We start from the raw sequence: 23,686 nt of genomic DNA, 5'->3' as shown, positions 1-23,686 counted from the left end.
CGCCGCGCGCCGATTGGTGGAGCTTCGGGCCCGCCTTCGGGTGATTGACGGCGCCCGGGCCGCCACCGCCCAGCTGCCGCCGCTGCTACCGCTGCTGCCGCTGCTGCTGCCGCCGCCGCCGCCGCCGCCCGCGGGCTGCGCGACCGCCGCCGCCGCCGCTGCCGCTGCCGCCGCCCAGCCTCGGCCATGGACCTGTTCGGGGACCTGCCGGAGCCCGAGCGTTCGCCGCGCCCGGCTGTCGGTAAGCGGGTGGCCGCCCGGCCGGCGAGGGGAGGGCGGGCGGCGGCGGCCTGGAGGCCCGCGGCGCCTGAGGCGGGCGGCGGGGCGGAGCGGGGGCGAGCGCGGCCTGCCTGGGGCCCGGGCGGCGGGCCTCCGCCATGTCCGCTGCGCACGGAGGAGGGCGGGCGTGGGAGCGGCGAGCGAGGCGCGGGCCGCCGGCCGCCGCGTCCTTTGTGTGCGGCCCGCACGTGCGGCGGCGGAGGGCGGCCCGGCAGGCCCGCGCGCTCGGCCCGGCCCCGCGCCCTTCCGGCCGGCCCCGCGGAGGTGACTGCGGCCGGGCTGCAGGTTCGGGACTGCCGGGGGCTTTGTGTTTACCCCCTGCGCCGCAGCCGCCGCCGGCGTCATCGATGGTGTGTCTGAGGCCCAGAGCGGAGGGCTCGTCCTCCGCGCTCCTACGATTTTACTTTTCGCAGTAGTTTTCTCTCGGGTCCGCGGGCCCCCACCCCGAAGGCCGGAGCACCGGCGCAGGTGCGCTCGTCTGCTGCGCGCCCGGCCTGGGCGGTGCGGGAGCTCCACGCACGAGCAGCCTGGGACCAGGCCTTTGTTAGCGCCGTGTGTCCAGTGCGCCGGGCTCGCTGCGGGTGTAACTGTGCGGGACTTCCTGGCACTTCCGCATGCAGGGCGTTCGGCGGCCGCTCCACCGCGGGCCGCAGGTCTAAGCCTATCTCGGTGGCAGACGGCCTGGAAAACTTTAACAAGTTCAGATTTCTAGGCTCCCCTCCGTCCACTAGATCGGAAAGCCTCCAAGGTAGGGTCCTGAATGTGTGTTGTTAAATCCCCGGGGGATTTTGACTGGCCAGCTCAGGAGGAGTCTGGGGACCGTGGTTTTGGAAGCCGCCGTTGGAGGGAATAGGAAGGGGAACTAGATCCAGGCTTTGGTTGCAAAGACCTTAAATATGAATGATTATAATTAGAACTGGCAAAAGTTAAGGACTGCGGGAAACGCGGAGTGCCTTGGAGGAGTGATGTTTGTAGTCCATCCGGAAAAAGTGGGGAAGGAGGCGGAGCTGGAATTGGGCCTCTGGCGATGGGTAGACTTGGGATTTGCAGAGATTGTAGGCCAGGGACCCGTGTGTGGGGGCGTTCAATCCTCTGGTTTGCCTGACCGTACCAGTGTGGAGGAGTGGTGAACTTGGGCTCTAGAGATGGTGTGGTCCTGCCCTGCACGGGGCTTGGATTCTGCTTGTCGGGCGTGCAGGGTCCGGCCAGTCTTTATGGGGCCATTATTCCTAGTAATGGCCCTTATTCTTCTCTACTTACCATTCTGATGGTTCGGAAACATCTCAATAACTGTCCTTAGCCATTCACTTTCTGAATTGTTCTAGTTGTGGGTAAAATTGTTCTACTTGTAGATGAAAACTTTGGCTTTGTAAGTGAAGTTTTGTTTTGTTTTGTTTTTACCCGTTGATGGAGTATACCTTCTCTCTGAATATGTTTGGGGCAGAGTTTGGATTTGCAGAGGTGCCTGTAAGCCTGTCATTTAAAGAAAAAAATCTCCATAACTTTTTACCCGAAATTAACTTGTCTGCTCAGGAAAAGGCACCCTTTATATGATACAAAATTTGACAACTCCTCACTCTTACAAGTTGATACTTGGCAGCTTGCCACCAAACACAGTGAGTGAGGAGGGCATCTCCAACCCTGCCTGAGATGCCGGGGCAGCAGAGCGGCTGCACAATGTTTAAAGCCCTGTTCCCTGCTCACTCCCTGCTGTGGGAAGGGCACTGATGCTGTCACAGGCCCTGCTTGGCTGGGTGTATTTTTTAAAAAGTAGCTTTAAAAACAAAGAAGGCATGCTTTCTGAATTTGTAGATGACAGGAAGCTGGGTGGGATAAGTACTAAAGTGAGTGACAGAGTTGGGATCCAAAGTTCTTTTTATTTTTTTTTTTTAAGGTTTTATTTATTTATTTGACAGAGAGAGAGGCAGCCAGTGAGAGAGGGGACACAAGCAGGGGGAGTGGGAGAGGAAGAAGCAGGCTCCCAGCAGAGCAGGGAGCCCGATGCGGGGCTCGATCCCAGGACTCTTGCATCATGTGCTGAGCCGAAGGCAGATGCTTCACGACTGAGCCACCCAGGCGCCCCGTGATCCAAAGTTATCTTGACAGGCAGTTGTTAAAACTAACAAAATGAGATCTAACGGGTTAAAAAAAAAATCATTTGAACAAGAACAGAATCTGATTTCACTATCTTGTGAAAAAACTGATTTAAAAAAATTAATTTAAATGCCATACTTTGTTTCAGAAAATCGGTGATATTGGTTGATAAAATTGAAAATGGAGTAAATGAAAGGAAAATAAGGTTGGTTTCATAAACTGAATGGAAAGATGAGCAAAACTGCACCACCCTGACCCTCACACGTGATGTGCAGGTGCTAATGCCGGGAGCAGTAAAGACCTAGTCATTTTCACAGTCCCAGAGAAGAGTGGTTTTGGACATACAATCAAACTGGTTTCAGATCCACTAACTGCCTTCTACTTTGTGTGTTACCACACCTGTAAAGTAGGATTGCCACCTCCTGTTAGCGCATATGTTAGAGTACTGTATGCTTGGTGCTAGAGTACTGCATGCTCCGTGCTTAGTGCAGGTGCGGCAGGGTCAGTGCTTAGTGGATGCTAGTGCTTAGATGTTAGTATATGAGCTGTTAACCGTAACAGCTATTTAAGAGGAAAAAAGAAATACATTCTTAACTGGGTTTTGTGGGTGTCCAAAGGAAGGAACTGCTCAGATCACATTAAGTGTATTTTGTTCTTTGATTTTTTTAAACATTCCGTCTAATGTTCCTGCCTCCAGGCCTCTTAATTTTTATGGTCTGAAGAAAAATGTAGAAGGAACGCATTAAATATTTTCAGATTTTGTGCTAAATGAGTAGTTTTCACACCAGCACTTACAGATTTGATTGCTGAGTGAATCAAGTTTTTGTATGTAGCGAGTTGACCTAAATGAGGAAGTATGCCCATATCAGACAGGAATGAAACTTCTCTGCTCTATCATACTCATAAAAATGCTACATTGATGTCTTTAAGATCAACAGCTTATACCTGACAATCAGTTTTATAGGGTGGTTCTTTCACTTACTAGGTTGCTACACCACTGTACTTTAAAACTGATGGTCAGCAGTCAGATGTCAGAACTAAGTAAATATTACATGGTAGGCTATCTTCAAAATACTTTCCAAAAAAACCTCTGGAGATCTAAATATAAAATAAAGTTTAAGATATTAGAAAAAAACACTAATTGTAAAACTTCAAGGGTAAGCAAGAAAAAACTCGTAAGAAATTAAAATGGATTTAACTACGTAAAAATACAAATTTCTGCAGGACGAAATACCACAAAGGCAAAAGACAAAATAATTTCGTAGGGGCGCCTGGGTGGCTCAGTAGGTTAAGTGTCTGCCTTCAGCTCAGGTTGTAATCCCAAGGTCCAGGGATGGAGCCCAACGTTGGGCTCCTGCTCAGCGGGGAATCTATTTATCCTTCTCTTTCTCTCAGATAAGTAAGTAAGATCTTTTTTTTTGAATCTCTAATTTTTTTAATAGTTCTGAGGGATGTGAACCCTCTTCTTTATTTTATTTTATTTTATTTTATTTTATTTTATTTTATTTTATTTATTTGAGGGGTGCCTGGATGGCTCAGTCACTAAGCATCTGCCTTCGGCCCAGGGCGTGATCCCAGGGTCCTGGGATCAAGCCCCGCATCAGGCTCCCTGCTCTGCCGGGAGCCTGCTTCTTCCTCTTCCACTCCCCCTGCTTGTGTTCCCTCTCTCACTGGCTGTTTCTCTCTCTGTCAAATAAAAAAATAGAATCTTTAAAAAAAAAAGATTTTATTTATTTGAGAGAGAGAATTATCAGGGAGGAGGGGCAGAGAGAGAGGGAGAGGCAGACTCCCCGTTGAGCAGGAAGCCCAATGCTGGGACTCGATCCCAGGACCCTGTGATCATGACCTGAGCCGAAGTGGACGCTTCACCGACTGAGCCACAGGTGCCCCTAAATAAATAAAGTCTTTAAAAAAATAATTTTGTACACATTACCAGTGATCCCTAATAAATGAAAGGCTCAAACACATCAGTAAGAAAAAGACAGGTAGCCCAAAGGCTGTATCCTCACAGTTGATGGAAGAAGAAACGCAAATGGCCAGTCGGCCGAAACCAGTGCTTAGCTTCCTGAGTCACTGAGGAAAGGAATAGCAAATCACTGATGCACTGTGTTTTCACCAGCAGATTAAAAATTGGTATCCTGGCGGTGAGGATGGAGAGAAACGGAAGTTCTCATAAAGTATGTTGGGGGTAGACATTAGCACCACTTTTTGGAAACAAATTTGGGCATCTGTCAGATTTAAACCACTCCTCCGCTTTGAGCCAGCCGTCTAGCAGATTAAGCAGGGATATATGTCCGTGGTCGTTTACTGTGATATTGTCGTGTGAGAAACTGGAATCAGCCTGCATGCCCATCCGTACGGGGACTGGGCGGGCGCGTGGCGGTGCCTCCCACACAGGACAGAACGTGGCTGTGGGAGAGAGCAGTTAGACCCAGGTGTGCCGGCCTGGAACATGCCCGGAGGCTTACACGACCGGCGCACATGGAGAGTGTTGTATACAGTACGCTTCTGCCCCTTAAACAGTAGCGCGAGCACACACAAGGGCATCAGCGTAGACTGTGGCACGTGCACACTGATCCGTTTCTTGGGGGGAAAGCGGGTCTTCTTCTAATGCCTCTGCGGTGTTTGGAAAAGGTACACTGCTTTTGTAGTTGAAAAAATTCAGGTATAAAGAACAGTTGAGGCAGAATATTTGATCTTTATTGTACACAGCAACTTTAGCTAACATGAATATAATCAACCCGGGAGTATTTTTCTGCGCAGCGTGTAGTAGCACCTTCGGTAGACTTAGCTTCAGAGTATGGATAACTCAGAACAGAACAAAACAAACCAAGATGAGATTAACTGTAATGAAAAATGGTCTCCGGTCTTGTTTCATTCTTTATTCAGGTCTTATATTTAGAATTCAGGGGGCCTTCTTCCCAAGTTTTGTCTTCACGCTCTGTCTAAATACTTTGGATTACTATTTATCCGAAGTGGAATGTAAGGTTCTGGCTAATCAGACGTTTCCATTATAGCATCTGTCACTTACAGATTTTTTTTTTAAGATTTTATTTTTAAGTAATCTCTACACACAACATGGGGCTCGAACTCACCACCCCGAGATCCAGAGTTGCGTGCTCTGCTGACGGAGCCAGCCAGGCGCCCCACAGGTTTTTATTTTTATTTTTTTTAAGAATCCAAATACAGGCTATTCTAAGTGATCCTTTCAGTGATGCAGAAAGTATTCCAGAGATCAGGAACCTTGGGATTGCCTTCGTAGGATTGCCGGAGGGCTCAGGGAGCCGGCGTGTGGCGGCCGTGGGGCACCGCGCAGGAGCTCGGAGGGAAACCAGGGAGCCTGGACTGGACCGGCCGCTCTCACCGGTCTCCCTCAGTTTCACCTGATTGCCTCAGTCTCCTCGTCAGGAAGGAACAGCAGTAATAGTACCCACCTCATAAAACTCGTGTGAGGATTGAGTGCACTGGCCACTTGTAGAGAGCACTGGAGTAGTGCCTGGCAGCGGTGAATGTTCATTATTCTTAAGAGCCGTTCTCAGTTGTGACCAACAAAAAGGAGACGATCTCGTTGTGTTTAATTGACATAGCACTCACAGTATTCCAGAGTGAGAAAGAAGGAGGGGGAGGCTCATTCGATTCGGCGCGAGGAGATGGGCCACTGTCTGGGGTGGTGCGCACATCGGGGTACTATTTCAGAGTTGTAGCCAAAGGACAGAGGCCAGGCTGGTGCTAACCTGGAAGCTCTGTGGAGACGAATGCTTGCAAGAACTGAAAATGTACTACCTGGGAAGGAGGACTTCCCCCGTTGGACATTGGCAGTGGAAGGACCCGATTTAGATGGGTAGTTTAATTCGGAAATTAAAATCTGACCTGACCCAAGGGTTGGTTGCTGTTCAGGTCGGCCTCCTCCCTTTAATGTTCTCTCTCCCCAGATGCCCGGCTCTCTGGCCCCACTGAACGTAGTGCGCTTGCTCTGCGTCGTCCCGTATGGTTTTGAGTCTGTGAGGAGAATGGGCATTTGATGGTTAGATCCAGTTGGGTTTGGGTTCCTCTTGGAAGTGCCCTGCTGGAATATTAGGGATTCTTGGAGGAGCTTTATAGAGTGAGTAAATGGTTGTTCTAATACCATTTAATGTGCTCGTGATGCTGCTGTTTGAATACCTCTTATAGAGTGTTTGTGTCACTTGTGAGAAAAATGAAAGTATTTATAGTTACTTAGTCTGTTTGGGAAATCCTGAGGGATAACAGTACAATGGAGTAGACATTTCCCGTTTGAATTAGGGTATAAAGCGGACAAGTTACTTTTTGTTAAATCAGGAATTTATAAGGTATTTAAGGTACTTTTGACCTAAAAACTCCTGAAGAAGTTACTTGCCTTGGAGTTTCTAAATTTTAAATTAGATTTTTGTTTTTATTTTGTTTTTATTATTTATTTGTTTATTTTCTAAGTAGGCGCCACACCCAGCATGGAGCCCAGCATGGGGCTCGAACTCACGACCCTTAGATCGAGACTTGAGCTGAGATCAGGAGTTGAACACTTATCCCACTGAGCCACCCAGGCGCCCCTAAATTTCTGTTTTTAAAAGAGTAGAATTGGGGGCGCCTGGGTGGCTCAGTCGGTTAAGTGTCCGACTCTTGATTTTTCTCAGGTCGTGGTCTCAGGGTCGTGAGATTTGCCTGTGTGGGGCTCCCCGCTCAGCGCTCTCTGCGTGTCCTTCTCCCTCTGTTTCTCCCACTGCTCCTGTGCGCGTGTGCTTTCTCTCTCTCTTTCAAATGAATAAGTAAATAAATACAGTCTTAAAAAGAAAAAAGTAGAATTGATGCCCAGCTCATTTCTACATAGAGGCAAAGGGAAAGGGTCGATGGAGATGAGCCTTTCGGAGCATACAGTTGAACCGGTTTTTAAGTGAGTACATTTCTGTACTTGAACTCTGAGGAACAAGAGGTGGGACAAACTTCATAGGATGGGAATGTGCACATCCACATCTTCAGCCCTTGGTTTCCCCCATTTCCTGTGTACCAGTTCCTATATTTAATAGCTTAAATAGAAATTTTTGGGAAAGCTGGAGAATAAGGAATGGTGGTTAAATTTTAGGTGGAAAGGGATAATTGAGTAAAAAACATTTAAGACCGGTCCTCTTGGTGTGTAAATCTTCAGGTTTTTAGATTTAAAAAACGTCCTTGGCTTTCTCCTGAGGTTATATTGGAGTATCTGAAAATTTTCATTTTCGTGGTAGGTAGTAATTGAAGTGGGCACTGTGCTGGACTTGCCAAGTTCTCACAGATCTGCTTCCGTCAGCCTCTCACCTTCCCTGTGCTCGTTTGTTTGAGTTCTAGTGGGTGGTCCGTTCAGAATGCTATTAAAATCGGACTTTTTAAGACCATAGGTCTTTGGTCAGACAGAGATCCCTCTGTCTTTGGCATTTTATCTTGAGGGACCAAATAATTGTTTTCTTGTCCTAGAACCAGTATTTTTCTTCCCAGGATTCATTTTTTTTTTTTAAAGGTTTTTCGATGTTTGCTGCTCACATAAGGAATGAAATTATCAAGAAAAATATTTGTTTTCCTCAACATACCCAGTGGCCCTTCAGACACATGTTGGGTCATCTTTCATTGCATTTGTGTTGACTATAACTGTTGGAAGCAAATGTCTGTATTTAGCTGTTGAGAAAATAACTTTTTAGAATTTGGTCCAACAAGGAGGAGAAAATTTGAATTTAATAGCAAACATCTCAAAAGGCCTCCCCCTTCGCACGCCTGTCCTGGCCTCTGACCAGATGCTCTTTAAGCAGGTGCTCTGTGTTCTAGGCAAAGAAGCTCAGAAAGGACCTCTGCTTTTTGATGACCTCCCTCCGGCCAGCAGTACTGACTCAGGTACAGTCTTCAGGCTCTCCCAGGTGTGTGTCAACGTGTCATCCTGGGGTTGTAGTTGTCTGAATCTTTCTCCCTTTCCCCCATTTTCAACACACAGATGTTTTAGGTGTTGGACTGTCTTAAGTTTTGAATCCATGGCATCAGGTAAGGCAGAAAAAAATCCGCTAGTCGCTAGCCCTGAGGAACTGCGTAAAAATGTTGAGCAGTTTTCTCCGGTTCGTTTGAGTGTTTATTTTACTAGCTGAAATAAGATTTAACTCTTTCAGGCAGATATTTGTTTCCTTTGAATTGAGAGGACCTTGAAATAAAATAGGTTCAAGACATTATTTACCGAAGTATGAGTTGCCACTGGATTGACACGAGAGGTTTTGAATTTATTTCAATGACCTGCATAGGTGTCCTGGTGGGATGGATTCTGAAACTTAAGCCTCACCCAGGTTTTGTGGGCTCACTAAGTGTTCTGCTGTGTTTCAGGGTCAGGGGGACCTTTGCTTTTTGATGATCTCCCACCAGCCAGCAGTGGCGATTCAGGTAAGTGGTAGGGAAAAAATTCAATGTGTTGATGGGAATGATACATACAAAATTTATCCTTATATAAAACTTAATTATTAATAGATTTTAACAGGGTTTAGGATGACATTAAGTATAGCATAAGATTTATTAAAATAAAATAACATAGGCACCATCAGGTGGAAGCAAAAAGATTATATGCTACATCACTTTTTGGTGATTATTTTTTACTTGGGGTTCAACTTCTTGCAAATAACTTTAAGAATTAAGAGTTCATTCATTTACTTTGAACTCTCTTACTAACATTAAAAAAAAAAAATCTGAGTCTGCCTCTGCCTGTCTGTTCCTGACAGACTCAAGTATATTCAGCAGAAGTATCTGAATATTTGAAAGTTAAAAAACTTTTAGTATCCCTGAAACTGTAAATACAGATAGTCTTCTCTTTTTTGGCACTAACATTAAAAAGAATTTTGATCTTAAGAAAATGAAATCTGAATGACACTGGTTTAGTGACTGGTACAGACCACGTGCAGGAATTTTCTTGAAATTAAAGACCTTGGTTGAGTATTTTCGGTCAATCCTTACGTGTTCTCAAGAATCTCTTTATTGGTTTGATTTCATTTTCGTCTTCATTTTCGTCAAGCCTATTAATGTTGGTTCCACTTGTTCCTGTAAATGTGTTTTCCTCTTTACGTCCCAGTTAGGTGGAGGGGAAAGCAGAGCAGATTGCAGTCGGTTGTCACTGTGATGAATGTGTTAGTCCACATGAGCCCCTGAGAGCTTCTCACGTGGAATTCCCCCAGGTTGGGGCAGGGCAGGGGGCACAGGACAGAGGGAGGGGACAGTGGGGGGTGCAGGCTGTCTGCTTTCATTTGCGGTTATCTTCTAGTGTAAGAACCTTCCTTATGTCATCAGGTGGAACACTTGTTGCTTTTCAAGGAGTTTTTTTGTGTTATTAATTCATTACATAAAAATTATCAGGATTGGTCTAGAATGTATGGATTAAATTAGTATAGTTCCTGTATTTAGAGAAAGTTATTACAATCATGTTACACCAGAATTCTCAGGTTTTCAGGCCTGTGGACCTATACTGACCTATACAGTTAAGCCTGAAACTTTCCCAATAAAGACAGTATTCTTTTTTTCCCTTAAGATTCTATGTATTTATTTGGGGGAGAGAGAGCATGCAGGAGCAGGGGGAGGGGCAGAGGGAGAAGCAGACTCCGAGCTGAGCAGGGAGCCCGACTTGGGACTCCATCCCAGGACCCTGGGATCATGACCTGAGCTGAAGGCAGACGCTTAACGACTGAGCCACCCAGGCGTCCCAAGATAGTTTTCTTACAATGAAAGTTAATGTGTGCAAAAGGGCTCTTAACAGATTTAATAAAATAAAATTTACCGTAGCTATGTCTTAGTTCTTCTTAGCGCAAAAGACAGTCAACTAGTAAGAACTTAGGAGATTTCAGCACCATTATTAACAAGCTTGATTTTTTCGGATATAGAATCTAACCTTGCATCCAATATATTGGATTTCTTGAGAAGACATAGTCACCATTTACAAAAAGCGACTACATTCTAGGCCGTAAAGTAAGTCCCAGTAAAGAACTGATTTCACTTAACAACTGAGCCACCCAGGCGCCCCCAAGAACTGATTTCATATACAGACCACATTCTCTGACTACACTGTGATTCAATCAGGAGTCAACAACAAAACTATAAAAATGTCTCTCTTTTGCAAGTTAAAAGAGAGGAAGATTGTTTTACATACACACTGGGAAAGCTGGAACAAACAGTAAGTGACAGGAGGCTACCGGAGAGACCTCTGGGGAAAGTGTATTGGAAACATCCGTGAAATTTTCTCCGTTAACGTGCCTGATTATGTGGGACCAGACATGTGGTGTTGTGTTCTGCTGTTGCAGACGTCTATCCTTTTGCAAGTAATTGACTCTTCTTGAGGGCAGGGACATTCTTTTCCCTTTTTCTCAGTGCTCAGAGATGTCTGGCAAACAGTGGTTGAGTAAGGGTTGCCTGCTTTCATGCTGAACTGCAGAGAATACATAGAGCCCTTTATTAGGACAGCAGCGGCCATTTATGGGATATGTCATGAACCAGGCACCGTGCTAAGTGCTTTACATACCTCGTCCCCAACGGTTTTAAAGCCACCTTCCGAGATGACCGTATTCTCCCTGTGTCACAGATGAAGAAACTGAGGCCAGAAGGTTAACTAGCTTGTCTCGAGGGCACGTCTCCGTGAGTGGCAGAACCGGGACTTGAAACGAGACTTTTCTCCTCTCAGAACGGGCTCACACTGCAGGCGCTCTTAGCGTTGGCTTCGAGTGCAGACAGATTCCTCCCTCTGCAAGTGTGAACGGCTGCAGCAGTCCTGTGTTGCCTTTCACGATACCAGCAGTTCCCAAAGCCTGACGTTTACCTCATGTTAAACCCCTTTTGGCACTTCCTCCTTTTTTGACTGGTTTAGGATGTGTCACTTGGCAGATTTTGGAAACTTCCCTGTTTATAAATAAGAGCCCGTGGCTCTGAGACGTCGTGTGTGTGCCGTAGCCCCAGAACAGAGCCCCACGGAGAACCCTCCCTTGCACGTCCTTTCACAGTTGGTCTGAGCAGGACCCGGACCTTGACCTGTGGTCCCCTGCCCTGCTGATTCCCCAGCACGCTGCCCCACCCCTCAAGGTCATAGTTGTGACCCCTGCGCCTGCCTCTCTGCTCGTGCGCCCCGTCGTGTCGTCTCTGGGGGCGGGGGCGGAGCCTGGTCTGCGGGGGATTTTTCTGCCAGTCTACAGTTGTGTCTCCCTGGCTTTTCCTTGTGTCCAGGTCCCCTTGACACTTCGATGTCCCAGACGGTAAAGAGCGAAGGGAAAGGAGCAAAGAGAAAAGCCCCTGAAGAAGAGAAGAATGGCAGTGAAGAGCTTGTGGAAAAGAAAGTTTGTAAAGGTTTTCAGACAGTTTGAAAACAAATGTAGTAGACCTCGTATTTTAAAACAACCCAGAGCAAAATCAAGCTCCGCTTTCTGATTTATGGCGCTTCCTTTTTATGTCTGTGTTTAAGAAGCCAGAAGAGTTCCCTTTTTGCAAACAGATTTCTGAGTTTACTGTTGCCGCCTCTGTTTACTTCCCCCGTTCATGTATGACCCTACCTTTGGTCAGACACGAAACCTACATTCGTTCCTCATGGGGGAAGAGCCCAGGTGGTTGACCTGCCCTTCTCTAGCGAGCACTTCGCTTACTGAGCACCCGCGTCCTCTCTGACTCCCCGTCTTTGTTCACTGCCTGCTGATGAGCACTTTGAATCCGGTGGTTAGCTTCGTAGGCAGCGTCCCAAGAGAGAGCCTGAGGCCGGAAAAAGCAGTAGGAATTTGTCGTCAGCTTTGTAACTTGTCAGAGTAGGGAAGAAATGCGAGGTATCCGCTAGAGAGAGGTAGCGGTGAGTGTTCACGCACTGTACCAGACCACTTCGTGCCCCAGAGATGCCAGACGAAAGCCCTACAGTGTCCGAAAGTGAGCTGGACCTAACCTAGCCGTTAAATAGCTAGCTGTTAAATAGAAATAGGCTGCTGAGCCTCCGGTGGGCCCTTTCATCCTTGTCTTCTTCCGGTAGAGGAGAAGCAACTGTCTTCCCATTTGTTCAAGGTCTTCACCAGCCTCAGGCATGGAAATCGATATTTTCAGATGTCCAGCGGGGCACCTGAGATAAGTTCTACTTACTGGCATTTCCCTAAACTCAGAATTTGTCTGCCCTCGTTAGTTACTGACAGGACTAGATGCGTACGTGATTCCTTGCCCCGATTCGGGATGACCGCACATTCCTTGCTCTGGTACTTTGACTCAGTGCCTTAGCCAGAGCCGTCCGTACTAACGTGCCGTTGTCTGCTGAGGCCTCTTCCCTGTTCAGCCTTCGGGAGACTGTCCTTGTCCAGACGGGTCTGATTTGAGTTACAGGCGTGCAGCTGGGAGATAGAGGGCTTGAGGGGTACAGCTTCTTTATGTGCCCAGTTAGGGCATTACTGAGTAAAACAGCCAGAGTTCCCTCTCATTTGCTCTGGGCCTAGGGCTTCTGGAGGGCAGAGCACAGTTTTGTATTGGCTTTTTGTTCTCTTTCCCTTAGCCTCCTCAGCGATCTTCGGTTTGAAGGGCTATGTGGCTGAGCGGAAGGGCGAGCGGGAGGAGATGCAGGACGCCCACGTCATCCTGAACGACATCACGGAGGAGTGTAGGCCCCCATCGTCCCTCATGTGAGTGTCCGTGCTCGGACGAGCCTGGCTGGCACCGAAGTCTCTGTTCTGACTGGAGGGTTGGACCGTGTTCAGTTTGTATTTACTAGAAAGAATCCCTTATCGCTGGGGCTGCTTGGTTCGGGGTCAGTGGTTCTCAGCTGGGGTGATTTTGCACAGTACTGCCCCTCCCTGACATCTTTGGGTGTCACATGCAGGGGTGTGCCACCGGCATCTGGCGGGGGGGGCTCGGGATGCTGCTGAACACCGTGCAGCACACAGGACAGCCCTGCAGCAGTCGTCCACCCCCAGTGTCATTCCTGCCAAAGCTGAGAAACGTTACACGGGAATGGGGGCTCCACATGCTGGGTCTTCGGGGTGTGGTGTCCTTCATCGGTATCTGGAGAGCTTCCAGCAGACAGTAGTCTACACTCTGAGCTAGTAGGTAGAGTGGGAAGGTGCCAATTACAGCCACACATGGAATCAAGCAGAGTTAGTGTTATAGGGCCCAAAGAGAGAACAAGAAGCAGAAATGGCATCAAGGAGAAGAAAAACAGTGAAAATTTTCCTGCAACTGCACCAACTAAAATGAAGCCTATGGATAAGCTCTTAGGCATGGAGGAAAACCATGAGAAGGTAGGCCATGTCCTGCCAAGGTAAATGAACACGCATTGCGTTACATATACGATCGTGTGTCTGCCACGTAATTACATAGTCTGTGTACCAGCAAATTTCCATGAGCACGTAACCTGTATGTTACATTCACCAACCGACACCAGCTGGTCAGTAACACACAGTGTGCTGGGGCCGTTGCTGCCGGTGGCTTTTATCCAGTCGAGGAAGTGAGGTCCCTGCAGGGTGCCCGGTCATGTGCGGAAGCGACTGTATGTACACATACGCTCACTGTTGCTAGGCTGCCCTTGCTGACCTGGAGTGTGCTTTGGACTAACTTCTGAAGCGAGGAAAGGGACTTCTGGAGAGCCCCGGGGGGGGAGGGGGTGTCTCACTGGAATCACTAAACCGTACTGAGCAAGTACCATGCATAAGAGAACTGTTCAGGGTTAGGAACCAGATGAGGTTTTTTTTTTCCCATGGCTCATGATGTCTCCATTGAAAAGGAACTGGAAACGCGTTTGAAAAAGCAGCTCTGTGCGGTAAATGTCATTTCTCAGAGGCATTTGCATTCTTCCTTTTCAAAACAGATCATTAATGGCATTTGTTCCATATATGCACATTTTCTGGCAAAATTTGGAAGGGGAATAGGGATAAGAGTGGTACGAAGGGCCTTGAGAGTTAGATGCTGGATCAGTCTGAAGAACGATTCTGGAATTACCCTCTGCTCTCTTAGATGTTTTTCATTGTCTTAAGTCAGTAACTGTTTTATTGGTATGTTAGCTTATAAAACTAAATCTGATTTAAATAGAAGTTCTAGTCTTCAGTGAAAGATCAGTTAATCTTGATTTTTGAAAAAAAATGTGAGTCAACTTTTTTTTAAATTATTATTTTTAAGTAATCTCTATACCCAGTGTGGGGCTCAACCCACAACCCTGAGATCAAAGAGTCACACACTCTTCCAACTGAGCCAGCCGGGCACCCCCATTTTCATGGCATTTTTAAATTAAAAGTTAAAAACGTGGGGCGCTTGGCTGGCTCAGTTGGTGGAGCGTGCGACTCTTGATCTCAGGGTTGTGAGTTGGAGCCCCATGTTGGGTGTAGAGATTACTTAAATCAGTAAACTTTAAAAAACAATAAAAATGTAAATACCATCAGAGTTATTTCAACATTGTCTGAGTTGATGCTATGTCCTTTTTTCTCATTTGTGACAGCGTGGTATCTTACCAGGGGACATCCTCTGTTTTGTTAATGCTCACTGTTTGAGATAAGATTTAGAGGCCTTGGGGTGCCTGGGTGGCTCAGTCGGTTAAGTGTCTTGCCTTTAGTTCAGGTCTTGATCTTGGGGTCCTGGGATTGAGCCAATGTCGGGTTCCCTGCTTAGCAGAGAGCCTGCTTCCCCCTCTGGCGCCCCCCCCCATGCACATTCATGCGCATTCTCTTGTAAAAGAAAAAAAAAAGATCTAGAGGTCTTAGTGGAGAGGAGCAATCTTTGTGAAAATCCCTCTAACCATCAATTCATTCTTCCAGTACCCGGGTTTCATATTTCGCTGTTTTTGATGGACACGGAGGAATTCGAGCCTCAAAATTTGCTGCCCAGAATTTGCATCAGAACTTAATCAGGAAATTTCCTAAAGGTGGGACTGAACTAAATCAGTTTGTGTCCATCTTGGTGCTTGTTGTTCGTGTAAGTCAGGAGGATGTGACGGGTTGGAAAGAGCCCTTAGTAGCTCTGAAAGTGGGGCTGAGGGGGGGCGGGCTCTTGGGGTGAGCAGGTGGTGCCGTGTAGGGTGCTGGCATAGGACGTCGTGTCTGCGTGATGGCACCTGGTGTGGAATGTTTGCGTATGCGTGTGTGTCTTGCCTTCACGCTTGGGAGACTATAGACCAAACTCAGATGACCCTGCCTTACAGGTGAGGAAGTGGCGATGTTCTTGGTCACAGTACAAAAACAAAATGGCAGCAAAAGGAGAATTTCCTTTCCTAAGAGTTTGTTGTCTTGTTCTTCTGTAATAGGAGATGTCATCAGTGTAGAGAAAACCGTGAAGAGATGCCTTTTGGACACTTTTAAGCACACTGATGAAGAGTTCCTTAAACAAGCTTCAAGCCAGTAAGTGCGGCCACATAAAGACGTGTGAGCGGCATGTATGTGTTCTAGGTCTCCTGATAGTTGAGTATCCGTGCTCGCTGTCTGAAGAGTACGTACCACTGAGTAGTAAGCTCTCGTAACTAAATCTGAAACAGTAAAAAAGAGGTTTTTTCCATGTTCAAGTGTAAAAGACACTGAGCAGTCAGCTCTGGAAGTTGCTAGCACGTTGGTGGTGACCATACCTCTGACGTGTTTCCCTGCAGGAAGCCTGCCTGGAAAGATGGCTCCACTGCCACGTGTGTTCTGGCCGTAGACAACATTCTCTATATCGCCAACCTCGGAGATAGTCGGGTATGTGGCTAGTCGGGTATCCTGCTCCGTGGGCGGCCCCTTGGCCGGCGCGTGGGGAGCAGGACAGCCGTGCTGGCTCGGCTGCAGTCTGTCTCGTGGGGCTGCAGCCGGGGCCTTCTCAGAGGCCACGGTCTGGGTGGGGGACCAGCAGCCACGCTTGAGGCGGTCTGTTCTTTGGCACACTTACACCCTGTGAAGTGTGTGTGCGCTCTGGTTTGATGGTGCTGTAGGCCGTCAGTGTGCAGTCGCTTAAATATTTCTCAGCTGCGTTTCTCTGACCTCAGACAGTAATACATGTAAAGCATTAACCCTTGCCTCCCAAAATCATGTGATTTCAGAAAAAGTCAAAAGTAGTTGGAGGAGTGCTAGTTGATATGCCATTCTCCAGAGCCCAGGTCACATGGCCAACGGAAGAAAACCCAGTTATTTCCCACTAGTGACGCCCATATTCCAGCCCCAGTTGTGGGGAGTGACTTGAAGCTGGGGGGCGGCACCCTCCAGCCGGGCTCCCCGCCGCTCACCCCCCCTCAGAACCTGATGGTCCTTTCCATTCCTCTTGCAGCAAGCCTTGCACTCTGTCAGCAGTCACGGCGGTGAGGTGACCCTTCCCACTGTGAGGTGGCGTCTGCAGACCTGCTGCCCCCCCCCCCATCACTTTACAGAGGGACTTCTAAATAGATGCCAGGCACGGGGGGTCCAGCAGTGAACATCACAGGCAGTCCCTGCGCGAGTGGGTCTTATATTCTGGGGATTTTCTAGTAGACGGTCCCAGGTGCACATGTGTTTAGGCTAAATAACAAATGACATGTAAAATCAGCGGAAGAAAAAAAAAGGCTTTGGAGTCAGATCCACATTTGCATCCTGGCTCTGCTCTGTGACTGTAGGCATGATACTCATTCTCCAGGCCCTGTCTTCCTCCTCTGTAAGACTGAGGTTTTCCCAGAAGTTACCGTGTGGCAGACAGGGCGGTGGAGTGCCTGGAGGCGCCCGTGGTCACCCCCCCCCCCCCATCTCTGCCTCCTGTAGACTCACGGAATACGCCACCTGGAAGGGCTTTGGTCCTTGGCAGGTGCCTCCCTTCTGTGTCCCAGGCGAGAAGACAGCAACCTGAGGAGGGGGTGGAGGGGCGCGGGGCTCAGCCAGCGGTGCTGGCCCCAGACTTGAGACGCAGAGCAGGGCTTCTCCCCTCACTGCTGGGACACTCCTTTGCTGCTTGATCCTCTGAACTCGTATTTGTCAGCAGGAGGTGGAATCTGAAACTCCATTGTTAAGCTTTGTCTTCACCTGGTAATTTTGAGTTTCCTGACTGTCGTAATCTCCACGTTCCCAGGCAATCCTGTGTCGTTTTAATGAGGAGAGTCAAAAGCATGCAGCCTTAAGCCTCAGCAAGGAGCATAATCCCACACAGTACGAAGAGCGAATGAGAATACAGAAGGCTGGAGGGAACGTCAGGTGACGGGGACTGGCGGGCGCTCCCGGGGAGGAGGGCGGTGGACCTCCGAGGGTAGAACCTTCCATGTGATGCGGTCCGCAGTGAGGCGAGACTGTCCGAGGTCTAACCTGGGGAAGCAGGTGAATGGATGTTGTAGGATTTCACATTATGTCCAGGTGGTGCTGAGTAAAAGAGGGTACTGGAAACATGGCTCCCTGCATTCGCAGAAGAGGAAGCCTGCCTAAAATTCAAGTTCTCCGTCTGCAACATTTTCTCTGTGCCTCTGAACTTTCTTAAATACTATTTATTTGTCACAACTGAATAAGCTACAGTTTTAGGCAAATTCTCCAGAGAGAAAATCTGAAGTGGTAAAGACAGTGGGTCTTTGTAGCATGTGCTCAGTGTCTCTAGGCTTCCTGGCACAGAGGGCCCTGCCTGGCTGGCTCTGTCTGTGGCCCCGTTTCACCTCCGGACGTCTCTGATGACCACATGCCTGCCCTAGCTTAGATCTGCCGTGTCTCTAAGGTAGCTGATGGAGGCTAATGTCTCCTCTGTACCGCAGGACAATTCCACTTAAAGGACATGGCGCTAGAAGTTTGGCCAGAGCGTCTTCTGGTTCATTTTACAGTTTGACCATTAGGATATTGTGTTCTGTTGGGGCGAGAGAGCAGTAAGGTATCCATGTAAGACTGTAGTTGCTTGTCCTTGGAAGGGCAGTTTCTCCCCCGTTGTTCATTGTGGCTGCTCTAGCCAGGTTCTGGCCGGTGGTGGTGGGGGCTCTCTGGGGAGCAGTCAGAGCTCTTCGAGTTTGTTCAAAAGTTTCTTAGAACTTCAAAATGCTGCTTTCGCCTGAACTCCGTGAAGATACTCTGACATTGACAGTCCTAGGGCTGACAGTTACTTTGTTTCCCAGTCTGCACGTAATTAAGAGCAGGGTTTGGGTGCCTTAGAGACGCGATTGGACGGTGTGGCTTAGGATGGTCCCCTCGCGGTGGAGAGGGGCAGGAGGCTCCGAGCAGCACGGCTGGCCTGCTGGGCCTTTTCCTCCACACCCTCCCACTTGCATTATTAAAAGATTCATTTGAAAGTTTTTTCAGAAAAAAATTTTAAAGAGTAAAACATTTCAACATCAACCACCTAGATTCAGTAGTTAACATTTTGCCCTATTTGCTTTGTGTGCGTATGTGAGGCTGGCCAGTGTGAAGGTTGGTCACAGACACAACCCCTCAGGAAAGGAGGACTCCGGTGGTAGGGTTTCCTCCCGCCTGGTCTAGATCCCTGTTCTCTCGTGGGTTGTCGAAGTTGCTTGTGTGCCCTTCCTCTCTGCCGAAAGCCGGGCCTGAAGGACTCAGGCCAAGTGCGGTCAGCTTGTCCGTGGTGCCCTGAAGTACAGGTGATTGGCTTCTGCTGAGTCCGAGGTTCCGTGGGCTCCCCCTCTCCCCTGTGCCTCCGGCAGGGCGGGACTCGGCCCGGGAAGCGGGAATGCGAGCAGCAGCTTCTGCGGTGTGGCTCGGGAGTTGTTCCGTGCTTCCTCTGTGGGCTTGCGGCATGAACCCAGTCTTGTTGAAACAAGCCAGCTTCGTGACTTGGGTGGGGGGGGTCCACACCCAGTACTTCGTCACTTGGTCACTTGGTGCTGCTTCCTGAGAGGCGGCCCACCCTTCGGGCTTCGGGTCGGCGCCTGTGTCCTCTGAGCCCTGTTGCTGTTCATTGCAGTGATCATACGTTGAGAAGAGTGGCCGGCAGGTCTGCTGGTGACTCAGCTGTGCCCCCTCGGAGGGTGCCTTTGTGGCCGTAGTGAAGTGCCGGCGGCCAGGCCGGATCCTGACCCCAGCGCGGTGGCCCAGGCCCATGAGGCGTTTCCTGCCGCACGCGTCCGCCTAGCCTCTCCAGAGCGCTCATTCGTTGGGAGACCTCTGCAGATCTCCGACAGCGTTGGGGTTTGCTGAGCACTCACGTGCCTTGTTGTGTGCCTTCTCTGGTTGCACACGTGAGGGTCTGGGGGCCTGGGAGCTCGCAGCTGCCCGAGGTTGCGTAGTTCGTTGACCCGCCAGAATTGTCCGTGGGGGCACCGAGCCGGGGCTCTTTCCCTGCTCATAGAACATGCGTCCTGTTTAGAGGTCGCCTCCCTATCTCTGGCTGCCTCATTTAAAAAGAGAACGGGTGAAAGTTGAATGTGCAGAATGCTACAGTTAATCCAGTTTAAAGTAGATCCTGTCTGTAGGCCACGTAAAGAAAACCTGCTTCAGAATCTGGGACTAGTCACTTTCAGCTGTTTTCCAAGTCTGGTTAGGTGCAAATACAAAATATCCTTCTCTTCCAGCTGTTCTTAATCCTGGCCGCCTGCTCAGTCACCTGAAGGGGCATCAGTATCAAAACAAAACAAAAACAAAGCCGGGTCCCCGCCCAGGCCTGTCAGGTCCAGCTCGGCCGCAGGCAGATGGGCAGGTTGGGCCGTGGGCCGCGTCAGGGTGCGGCTGGGCTCAGGCACCGAGGAGAGCGGGGATGTTCCTGATCTCCCTGATCTAGAGCGTGCAGGTCCCGCACAAAGTATGCAGGCGTCTCTGTACGGAGGCCGAGAGACGGCCATGCTGGTTAATGATGCAGATGGCACAGGCCCCATCCTTCACTCTGCTGGGCAGGTCCACTGTCGGTACTGTGAACCCGTGAGCTGTCAGATGGAGTCTCTGTGTTTCCCTCATTTTAGGGACGGCCGTGTCTTGGGTGTGCTGGAGGTGTCCCGCTCCATCGGGGACGGGCAGTACAAGCGCTGCGGGGTCACCTCCGTGCCGGATATCAGGCGCTGCCAGCTGACCCCCAACGACAGGTAACGGCACCATAGCAAAGGCATGGGGGTGCGCACACAGGGGCTCGTGTCTCTTCCCAACCTGTAGTTTTGATCCCAAACCTGGAGTGGGCGGGGGTGGCCCTGTCGGGGGCACTGCCGGGCCTGGAGGTGCAGGGATGGGCTGACTGGTTTCTGCTCTTGTGGGCTCCCCAGTCAGCTAGGTGAGCGTACATGTTGAGTGGGTGATTCCGGCACCGTGTGTCGGGGGGCATGGGGTGCTCTGGGAGACTTGGGCCACATCCCTGTTGGAGAAAGGAGAAGGGCTCTCCAGCAGAGGGAAGACACACACAGCCATTACAGTAGGGGAGTAGGACACCCGGCCCCGCAGATGCCAGTGATGGAGGAATGGCAGCAGGTGCTCTGGGGCCGGGTTATGAAGGGTCCCGAGTCCTGCGCTGAGGAGTTTGAAGTTTAGCGCATGCTTGCTAGAGAACCAGGAGCGGTACTGAAGCGGAGCTGGGCTAAGTGGGGAAGAAGGTGGCCATGCCCAGCTGCCCGCCGAGAGGGCGCCCTGCCCGGCCACAGCCAGGGGAAGCCCTCCATGAGGAGTTGTCAAGGGTTGGGGTAGGCAGGGCCAGGAGGCTCATGAGGGGCCCCTGCTAGCCCTGCTCCCTGTGCTGTGCGAGGGAGCCTCCCGTGGCCCTGCCTGCTCAGCCTCTCCCCGGTCTCCACTCCTGCCTCTGCCTGCACGGCTGCTGTGATCTTACCAACCTTGGGGTCTTGTCCTGGGACGCTTCCCCCAGCCCCTCTGGTTCTCTGAACCGTGCCCCGGGCCCCTGTTGTGTGCACTGTGCTAGCGCCCCTGCTCTGGGTGGTAGTCGTGCGTTTGTGGGACAGGTCGCTCGGGTCTGTCACCAAACTGGAGGGGGCAGGCACCCGCCTGGCCTCGTGCCTGCTGGGTTCCAGCCACACCGTGTGATCAGTGAGTGTTCGGTGAGCAAAGAATGATGATTCTGCCTCAGTGCTGTGGGGAAGCTCGGGTCATTCCTCCGTCGTTCGGGAGCTCTGGTAGGAGTCCAGAGGAGGGGCTTTGAAAGGGAGCTAATCCCGTGTCAGACGGCGGAGGCAGCTGGCTGTGCCGCCTGCGCCCCGGACTCTCACAGCGCGCTCATGAGGGCTGTGAGCGCCCGAGGCCCTTCCATGTAGGCCTGCGCTGTCATGTGGTGGTAGAAATTCAGTGTGTATTTGCCGTAACACCTGATGTTTTCATCCCATGATTTTTCTCGAGTTGATCTAAGAAAGTGCAGCACCTGGTACTTGGGTTCATCCGTAATTGTATTCTTGGTGAACAGAAGAGTAGTCCCAATTTTGATGGATAATATCATAGCTGTAAATTTTTTTAAGTAGGCTCCACGCCTAGCATGGAGCCCAACACGGGGCTTGAACACCCGACGCTGAGATCATGACCTGAGCTGACTGAAATCGAGTCGGACGCTCGACTGAGCCCCCCGGGTGCCTGTTTTGTTTTTTTTTCCCCATAACTGTAAATATTTTTAAGTAGTTTCAACCTCTGCATCATAAAAGTTAAATTGTTTTTTTTTAAATTCTTGGCTGGGGCACCAGCTTGATTGTGACTGAGGTCGTGATCTCAGGGTCGTGGGACTGAGCCCCACATCGGGCTCTGTGCTCAGTGTGGTCTGCTTGAGATTCTCTCCCCGTCCCCCTCCTGGCCCCCTCGCATGTGTGCGCGCTCTCACTCTCAAAAAAAATGTCTTAGCCTTTGAGTAGCTGGACAAGTATTCTTTTACCTCCGTCGTCAAGCTATCGTGTGCAGTTTGCTGCCACAGCCCATTTATCCTTCTTGTCCATGTTGTAGGTTCATTCTGCTGGCTTGCGACGGCCTCTTCAAGGTCTTCACACCAGAAGAAGCCGTGAACTTCATCCTGTCCTGCCTGGAGGTAAGAGAGCTTGGCAGCGAGGACCCGCCGTGGGAGCTACGCTTGTGGTGTGTCCCCTGGGGCACTTGGCCACTGTGAACTCCACCGCGGGACTCAACTGCCTGCCTGCTGGCGGCTAGAGAGCAGCACCTCCTCGTGGAGATGGCTTCTCGAAGGGGGGCAGGGATCCCCCGCTCACTGGTGCCCCTCTCCTGCCTTCTAGGACGAGAAGATCCAGAGCCGGGAAGGGAAGCCCGCCATGGACGCCCGCTACGAAGCCGCCTGCAACAGGCTGGCCAGCAAGGCGGTGCAGCGGGGCTCGGCCGACAACGTCACCGTGATGGTGGTGCGGATAGGGTCCCCGTGAGGCCGGCGGGCCGGAAGCGCGGCATGGCATCGACGTCACAGGTTCATCGTGTGTGTGCACATTCTGTGTGTTTCGTGTACTCCTGTGGGACTCCCATGGTTGTAAATAAAGGTTTCTTTTTTTTTTCCCTAGTGTTTTATTAATTTGAGCAATTCTTGACCCTTCAAGGGTTGTCTTTTTGGCTGTGCTCTGGCTCTTTCTGTACTAAACCATCATTGGCCTCTTGGATTGGCCCATGATAGTGACCCCCCTCCCCAAAGACTCAAGGTGCAATGTGTTGTTGTTCCCGGCACTTATGTGTGCTCTCTTGCCCTTGAAATGACCCTGGCTGGGGAAGTGGCATTTTACGGGGAGGAGACTGAGGTAGGAACCACCCAAACAGGCCACCAGAGCCGTCTGGCGTTTCTCCAGATGAAAGAAGGCTGCATAAACATTGCAGCGCCGGATGCGAGCCTTGGCTGAGGAGGGGAGGGGATGCTGAGTTCCTCCTGGCTGGAGCAGTGTGCCTCGGGCAGGCCCTCCCGAACGGCCTGGAATCTGGCTGCTCTCTGATTCCGCTGATAGTGATGCAGATGCGGTGTGGCCCAAGGACTACGGAGCCGGCTTTCCGGTGCCCGCGTCTGGATGCCCTGGGTGGAGAGCGGGCAGCCTCCCGCTTTGAGCAGTCAAGTTGCCATTCAGATCGGCCTCTGAAATCCACCGTCCAGTTTTAGGAATGTGCGTCCCCTTGGCCCTGTGCTGGGCTGAGGTCCGTCTTTGCGGGGACACTTGAAAGGGGGACCCTTGTAAAGATGTTAACATGCATACCTAGCCTGTCGACAAGAATAAGGTACTTCTCGAGTGCTCATATACAGCAGGACCCACGATCGCTGTAGCCGTGTTTCCGTGGAGCGGCTCTCAGGCCTTGTGTGGAGTTTGCCACAGGATGATGTAAGTTTCGAAAACCTTGCCTGGGAAGAGGCTGTTTGCCGGTGCTCATGGCCCCGCCCAGCACACGCCTTATCGCCCCTTCAGCTCCGTTGGCGGAGCCGGAGTCCCTGCTGCACGTCCCTTCGGAACGTTTTGAGCACACCCTTCCCCGCAGTGTGGAGCGCAGGTTCCATCCCTGATGTACGGGGGGCACCC

At 50.3% G+C, this 23,686-nt stretch overlaps 1 protein-coding gene across 3 annotated transcripts; it reads left to right on the top strand.

Annotated features, from left to right (window-relative positions):
* The first annotated feature begins 125 nt into the window (after positions 1-125).
* Positions 126-22,692, top strand: ILKAP (ILK associated serine/threonine phosphatase). 3 transcript variants are annotated; one of them, XM_026491474.4, is made up of 12 exons: positions 126-241; positions 8,182-8,247; positions 8,722-8,778; positions 11,590-11,709; positions 12,881-13,007; positions 15,129-15,235; positions 15,614-15,707; positions 15,950-16,037; positions 17,368-17,489; positions 20,177-20,296; positions 22,134-22,215; positions 22,418-22,692. In XM_026491474.4, the coding sequence occupies exons 1-12, from the start codon at positions 187-189 to the stop codon at positions 22,559-22,561; spliced, it is 1,182 nt and encodes a 393-aa protein (XP_026347259.1). In that variant the 5' UTR covers positions 126-186; the 3' UTR covers positions 22,562-22,692. The 3 variants fall into 3 exon arrangements, with proteins under 3 accessions (XP_026347259.1, XP_026347271.1, XP_026347263.1); XM_026491486.4 differs by having other exon boundaries at positions 198-241; positions 8,182-8,270; XM_026491478.4 differs by lacking the exon at positions 126-241 and adding an exon at positions 8,345-8,391 and having other exon boundaries at positions 8,224-8,247.
* Positions 22,693-23,686: the final 994 nt, after the last annotated feature.

The sequence above is a fragment of the Ursus arctos genome, unplaced genomic scaffold, assembly GCF_023065955.2.
Source record: "Ursus arctos isolate Adak ecotype North America unplaced genomic scaffold, UrsArc2.0 scaffold_1, whole genome shotgun sequence".
Classification (NCBI taxonomy): Eukaryota; Metazoa; Chordata; class Mammalia; order Carnivora; family Ursidae; genus Ursus; species Ursus arctos.
This window is presented reverse-complemented; position numbering and strand designations above follow the sequence as displayed.

What these genes read in the sequence shown, in the direction of transcription:
- ILKAP (XM_026491474.4), top strand. Translation starts at nt 187, where the DNA reads ATGGACCTGTTCGGGGACCTGCCGGAGCCCGAGCGTTCGCCGCGCCCG. An exon ending in AGGCCCCCATCGTCCCTCAT is followed by an intron (nt 13,008 to 15,128) that starts GTGAGTGTCCGT and finishes TCATTCTTCCAG; the next exon opens with TACCCGGGTTTCATATTTCG. An exon ending in AATCAGGAAATTTCCTAAAG is followed by an intron (nt 15,236 to 15,613) that starts GTGGGACTGAAC and finishes CTTCTGTAATAG; the next exon opens with GAGATGTCATCAGTGTAGAG.